A 7,178-nucleotide genomic window follows, 5' to 3' on the forward strand; every position below is an offset into this window, starting at 1 on the left:
TTGCATACTCTCCTTCTCAAAACTCATTGCTCATCCAATGGGTTGAGGCATCAAGGAATATCCATTTGAGTCTCCCAGAGAAGCAAGGAAAGTAGTTATCAAAATTCACACACACAAAGCCAAAATGTCTGACCCCTCTGGTTTGCTGTTCTTGCACTGCCACCCTGTGTTCAGAGCACCACACGACACAATAATAATGAGTACAATGATTGCGCTCACAGGCCTCAGTTACAACACTAACCCCTGCATGGTGCCTAGGTTTACAGTATCCCCTCAAACTAAAGCCCCAACCCCAATATGAATTCCAGGGTGTTCTGGGAGATTAGGAGACACAGCAGGAGTGTCTGAGGGGGCAGGCATGCATGGAGACTAGATTGAGAGATAGTGAGCATTGCTGTTCCAGCAGCAGGAGGTTGGAGTGGCGTGGGACCGCGGATCAAAGACAAGAAAATCACAATTCCTGTGGTAAAAATGTTGGTCACACCCAAAGAGCAAGTCTGCCTCTCCTTGTCACCACTGAGCACTCACCCACGCTTGGGTTGAGAGACAGGGTGGTAGCTACAGCCCTGACTGACATGGGATATCTGCCTACACATCAGGAAATACTACTCAATCGGCAGTTTTGTATACAGTTAACCTTTTAAAAATGGGTGAAATAGATCAAATTGTAGACATGACTCCAGTCTAGAAGTTATCCTTCACAGTATACAAATAAGCCCGTTAGAGCTGACTGGGGGATTGAAGCTCAACTTTTGTCAACTGAAAATAGAGACACAGTAAGATCAAATTGTCTTGTAACACTGGCACAGCTCTAAAGGACAAGGAATACAAGGTATTTGACTGAACTTTGACAAGGAACGTTAACGCTGAACCCATTAACACTGACAACCTTACTCAAGTCAGGAACAAACACTTAATTTGGGTTGCACCATCTGAACAAACACAACTTCACTGGAATAAAAGGGGGGTGATCCACTGGTCTCTAAAGCAATGAGACAAGATGACCAACACACGCACGCACACAAAGACAAACAGCTCACGCTTCACTTTGAGGTTCAGAAAACCTCACTTTGTTTTCCTACTTGAGGCTCTCGGCACTGGACGAGCACAATGTTGAACAGCACCCTGCCTCTTCCTACATTGACACTCAAAAGAGTGGGAAAAAAGTCATACCCTGTAAAAGATAAGTAAACTTTTTCAATAATGCTCTGTCCATAACCTGGCTTGATGTGCAGTTCTACAATTAAATCTTAAATACAACCATAAAGACAGGAGGGGAAGAGAAAAAAAAATCAGCTGAAAAACATTGAATAGTTGCAACAAAGAATTATTTAAAGAAAATTAACATATACAATAGTGAAAACAAATCCCTGTATTAAGACGGAGGTAAACAGTGGTTATATTTGAGGTAAATATTAGTGGTTGTATGGTCGAGTTAGATGTTAGTAGCACATTTGAATGTACAATTGTCTTCTGTAAACATTTAATACAATTAGAAGTGACAGATTGATAGGGTGGACACATTTCTAGCCATGAGTTAAGCTTGTACGAATAGGTCAGTAGTATCCTTGCATTGCACTTACAATATATTTGGTGCTGGTTTGATTTGACAGTCATAGTCAATAATGGGGATGACGCCTGAGAGGGGGCCCACTCTGTAGGGTATACTGACCAGCAGGCTGGTGAGACGACTGATTGGGCGGACCCAGCGCATCAAACACACTCTTATTGGGCGGTACTGACTGGAGCATAGCGTCCAAGTCCATAATGAGGGGAGGGCGCCCGCTGGGTAAGAGGGGCCAGTAGGCATGACCTACAAAATGGCTAGATGTGACAGGAGACCCCCCATAGCCATACAGAGGCATCCCTAGTGGAATCAGAGGGCCCCCATTAAAACGCATGCTGGGCGGGGCCACAGCATTGGGCGGTGTGTACTTGGCATACGAGGTGGGCAGCTCCCAGGGAGGTGCGGAGACTCTGCGGGCAGACTTGTGTGGAGGGAGTCTGCAGTCCTCGTACCCATCTGATCCCGCCTCTCCCTCAGGCACCCGCTTCCCTCCCTGCGACATGCCCCTCCAGTCCTCATCGGAGGAGGAGGAGGCGGGGCTGGCGGAGCTGGCTGAGGCGCTGCGGGCAGTGGAGGAGTAGCGAGGGTGTGGACGAGTGTGGAGCTCCACCCCCCAGCAGTCCCTGCCAGGCTCTCCTGCAGCGCTGGCCGGCCTCAGGCTGTGGAGGAGGGAGTCAATGGCAAAGGACGAGTCCAGCTTGGGCCGGTACAGCTCCTCCTGAAGGGGGGAGTGTTGTCTGGTGGGAAAGGGGGGTAGAGCAGTGACAAGTGGGCCTGGGGGTAGAACAGCGACTGGTGGCGGTGGGGCCGGGGGCTCTGCGTCTGGCTTAAGTTGGTGCCCATGCAGGATGTAAGGGGCGAGGTCCTGGGCGAAGATGGTCTCATCCTGGCGCGACACGGCAGTGTTCTGTCTCTTGAGGAGCTCCAGAGGCACCCGGCTCTCCTCCACAGTCCAGAAGTTGCCCTTCCCCTGGGGCTTACCAGGATCCTTCAATACCTACAGGGACCGGGAGTGACAGACAGCAGTGAGATCAAGAGTATAGTACAACCTGAAAACCAGTCAGACAGGATTGCCCCAGTTTCACAAAACTCAGAATTAGCTAGAATGATTTACTTGATCTAAAGTTTCATGAAGCACTGCAGTGACTCTTGGTAGGCTACAAATAAAATGTATTCTGTATTTATTTGGACAGTGAAGCTTAAACTTAATTTCTCTCAATACTCCAGTTTTACTCCTGTTTTATATACAGTATGAGGCAACAGAGCGTCACCTTTTATTTAGAGTATTTTAAAATATATATTTTTCTGTTTAGAAATAAAAAGCACTTTTTGTATTGAGTCCCCCCATTTGAAGGGGTCATAAGTATTTGGACAAATAGTCAAAAGTTTAGTATTTGGTCCCATATTCCAAGCACACAATGACTACATCAAGCTTGTGACTCTACAAACTTGTTGGCAGCATTTGAAGTTTGTTTTGGTTGTGTTTTTTGGAATATGGTTTGCCCAATAGAAATTAATAGTAAATAATGTTGTGTGCACAAAGATCATGCCCCCAAAACATGCTAACCTCTCACCATTGTCACAGGGGATGTTAGCATTTTGGGGGGGGGGTATGATATTTGCTTCCAACTTTCTCATTCATCATTATTTACAATTAATTCAATGATAATCTGTAGCACAGTAGCATCCATTTAGAAGTGTTTAGAAACATTCTTATTTAATATAAAAGTGACTCCAAAACATTATTTTACCATTAATTAATTACACATGTCTAGTCACAAGCTTGATGTAGTCATTGTCTGCTAGGAATTTGGGACCAAATACTGACCTTTTCACTACTTTAATACATGGCACCTTCCAATGGGGGGGGGGGGGGGGGGGGGGGGTAGATACTTAATGCTTTCATTTCAAGCAGAAAAACAAGTATAAAAATACCCTCACAAAGGGTGACATTCTGTACTGTCGCCTCGTACAAAACATTTGATCTCAAATAAAAAATGCTGAAGTATAGAGCTGAAGTAAAAGTTTTTGCTTCATTGTCTAAAGAAATACAAATGGGAGAGTATACTTGCTTGTAGGTTGTTTGGATTTTAGAATCAAAAGTGCCTTTTTGAGCCCACTGATTGACATACCAATAAAGACCCCTAATAAGACACACCTTAACAAAGCAGTCATAGGAAGAGAGGTTGTGTCTCACTGAGTCCCGCCAGCCCTTGTAGTTCCCTTCGAAAAAAGGGAAAAGTGTACTAATTTCCTTTAGAATCTGGGGAGAGAGAAGGGAGTCAATTTACTTCAATTGGTGTCTGCATTAAAACAGACAAATTAACCGACTATATTAAGATATGTACGATTTAACACACCACATGTTTGTAGGCATACATTTAACTAATCATTCACTGTCATCATGCAGCATTTTCATAGGCCTAGAATAAATAACCTAAGATACACTGTAGGACTGCACGGAGAGCAATCCTTGACCATACTTCTTATCAACTCAACCCACTCCAGCTGATACATCTCAGTGTCTGGTTTCACTGTATGCTGCTATCCTTAACAAAACAAACCAAGAAAAGCATGGCAGTGTTACTACTCTGTTAAGCGTCAAATGATTGTCCTGTTGGTTTAATGCAATTGAACTGCATATCCCTACCCCAACAAAGACAGTTTTTTTTACTTATCATAAGAGAACATCCCCGATTAGAAATTAAGTTTTTAAATAATTAAAACCCATTTAACCTTTATTTTCGGAAACTTAAATAATATATTAAAATAACCATCATTTAATAGACAAAACGGACACATAACCATGCATAATTTGGCCAAAATTGACACAACCGTTCGTAATTAGGGCCAAAATGTACCATTCTAAATTCGCATGTCCACACACAAACTCACTTTACCTCAGACAAAGTAAGCTTCTTCTCTGGAGAGTTTTGGATGACCATGGTAATCATTGCGAGGTAGGAGTAGGGTGGTTTGGGGTAGCGCTGATAGTTCTTTTTCTTTCCACTTTTCGCATTTTTCTCTTCGTCCCAAGATTTCTCCTGGTCTAGCGGCGTCGCTTTATCCATGGGCGCTGAGACCAGGCTGAATTGGTCAAGGGCAGGCTTCTCGAGCCGTGGAGGCTGTCGGACTGGCGCCTGGATTGAGCAGTAGGGCCAGTGTTGGGCTGGAGAGCTCCGCGCTGTGTTGCTCAGAGGATGGATCTGGAAGTCAAGTTGATGATCTTGGTGGCCTTCCAGGCTAGGACAGTGCAGGTAGAGAGCGGGTGGTGCCAGCATGCTCTGACCCCCCCAGTGCTTTGTCATGCTGATCAACCTGGGGGCAGATCGGGCTGCACGGTCGGAGAGGGAGGGAGTCGGCCCTTAACCCCTGGCAGACTGCTGGCTCCAGGCCGCTGGCTGGCTACCTATTTGAAGAGCAAACAATTAACAGTTTCATGTAAATCCCGCTGTGTAATCGATGAGAGAATGGAGCGCTATCTGCGGGCAGAATGACTGATCGCCCCGGGCGGCTAGGGAGGTTCTGTGTGTGAGAAAGAGACAGTAAACCTGTAAATAACCCCTCGGACAAACAACATGCCACTTAGCACACAGCGTTAATTTTGGTAATCCGCTCCAAAACTTTTACGCATCAAGTGCGCACAGGAGTGAGCTTCTTATATCCGCAGAGAGAAACAACCAAATGTTTTTATTTATATATCAGTCCACTGGAATGAATTGAATCATTAGCCCCCCTTACACAATGTGTTGGGGATCATAGTGAGAAAGGTACCCCCAACCTCCATCTCATTCCCTTCATTTTTAAAACTTGCTTACAGTAAACACAGATTGTGACGTTCCAATGCCACTACATCAGTCGCCAGCGTGCCCCATATAAAAGGGGTGAATTGAGAGCGGGGAGAAGTAGAACGAGAGGGTCCCACAAAGCAGATTGAAAAATAAACCAAGAGGTATTTTTTTGTGAGGCTTTCATTTCATTCAATATACATAGGACCGCTAATATACAAATATTGAGGGATTAACACCCTGGCCCACTAAAACACATACTGACGGAAGACAGAGAAAATGTCAACTGAAAGATTACCTCATTAATTGTGTTGCTGATTTGTTATAAATTGTCAACACCGGACAAAATCTAATCGATCACATTTGTCAATAGTAACTGCCCGATTATTAAGATCCTGTATACCATATTTATTAGAAGGATAATATAATCGAATTATTTAAATATGGGAGATGTTGCATATTCGGAGAAAAGAAACAGTAGGCAGACTAGGCACTGGTATAGCCTACGTGGTGTCAGCAGAATTAGGATCGATGTTCGTATTCAAGAGTAAATACACATTTTTGAGAGTTCTCAAAAACCCAGGGACCGTGCAGGAGCGCACCGGGTTGAGGGTGTATTGCGCACAGTAGGAAGTCCCTTGAGAATATGCAGTGCAGGTCCAAAGAGATTAGTTTCTTTTGTGTAAATTAATGTAGTGTTAATGCCATAGCCCCTACCTCTCAGCAAAACAAGTTGGATTAGCCAGATTGACCCCGTCTCGTTCCTGGGATTGCCTACTATTCAGCATGTGAGGAAGACAATGGAAGATTGAACACCATCCATGGTCGCCAAGTGATGGAGACATTCGCACCTTGTAAATACGAGCTATTGTCCGATTTATGCACAGGTTCAATTTAAATATAGGCTATGCAGAAGCCGTTACATGACACATTATTATGAAGTCTGTCTAACCAAGGGAACATTTATAATTCATTAACTCTGACAGTTAGGCAGACCAATATGGGGAGCAATTTGCACTTTCAAACAAAACTGAAAAATGGGCAAGTAATAAATACATGTTGCCTACAATATGTGAAAGTGGCAAAGCGCGTTTTACCCTGTTGAGTGTCTCAGGTAAGCTAGGCCTGACGTTTTTTTTTATGTCTTCGATCTTACGGTGTAGAAATGAGCAGTCAAATGTTTCAGATCAGATATTGGAGTGAAGATGAAATCGAAAAGGTACAGGAGACCGTCGTGCATTCATGCTGTCCTCACCTGGCTAGCAATCGCCTGGTACACGGTCTAATTGCTCCAATGTGACCTCTCGTTTCCAATTAGTTGTAATCGACCAACTCTTCCTGCTTCCTATTATGAATTGTGTTTTGACAGGCATTCCATGCAAAACACAATTTCAGAGTACTATGAAACTAAATATGTTTGGTTATTTGGGTATTTATAGAAGAACAATGTGATATAATTTATAAAGACTAACTAATATTTTATAGTCTGCTGTTCAGAAACTTGTTAGGACATGTATGTACATTTGAGTAGACATGTTTAGGCCAAAATCAATACTTCAGTATTGCTCCCTGATGACTATTAAAATTAGAAAATGAAGGATAATAGATTATACAGTGCCCTACTTAATTAATGGGACAGTGAAGCATGTTTTTCTTATTTTGGCGCTATACTCCACAAGTTTGGACTTGAAATTACTATGAGGTTAAAGTCAGCTTTAATTGGATGGTATTTTCATCCGTATCACGTGAACCGTTTAGAAATCACAGCACTTTTTGTACATAGTCCAGCCAATTTAGGGGACCAAAAGTATTGGGATAAATTC

At 43.5% G+C, this 7,178-nt stretch overlaps 1 protein-coding gene across 1 annotated transcript; it reads right to left on the reverse strand.

The window, feature by feature from the left end:
* Positions 1 to 1,582: 1,582 nt before the first annotated feature.
* foxh1 (forkhead box H1) lies at positions 1,583 to 4,957 on the reverse strand. Its single transcript, XM_055881868.1, has 3 exons — positions 4,468 to 4,957; positions 3,726 to 3,830; positions 1,583 to 2,564 (listed from the first exon to the last, which is right to left on the reverse strand). Exons 1-3 carry the CDS (start codon positions 4,873 to 4,875, stop codon positions 1,620 to 1,622), a joined length of 1,458 nt encoding a protein of 485 aa, XP_055737843.1. The 5' UTR covers positions 4,876 to 4,957; the 3' UTR covers positions 1,583 to 1,619.
* Positions 4,958 to 7,178: the final 2,221 nt, after the last annotated feature.

Source organism: Salvelinus fontinalis, chromosome 25 (assembly GCF_029448725.1).
Source record: "Salvelinus fontinalis isolate EN_2023a chromosome 25, ASM2944872v1, whole genome shotgun sequence".
Taxonomy (NCBI): Eukaryota; Metazoa; Chordata; class Actinopteri; order Salmoniformes; family Salmonidae; genus Salvelinus; species Salvelinus fontinalis.

Bases quoted from the DNA above. Each gene is read 5' to 3' on its own strand.
- foxh1 (XM_055881868.1), bottom strand. From the start codon at position 4,875: ATGACAAAGCACTGGGGGGGTCAGAGCATGCTGGCACCACCCGCTCTC. The intron at 3,831-4,467 runs GTAAAGTGAGTT...CTCTCTCCCCAG, and splicing joins AGAAGCTTACTTTGTCTGAG to ATTCTAAAGGAAATTAGTAC. The intron at 2,565-3,725 runs GTGTGTCTTATT...CGGTCCCTGTAG, and splicing joins CCTATGACTGCTTTGTTAAG to GTATTGAAGGATCCTGGTAA.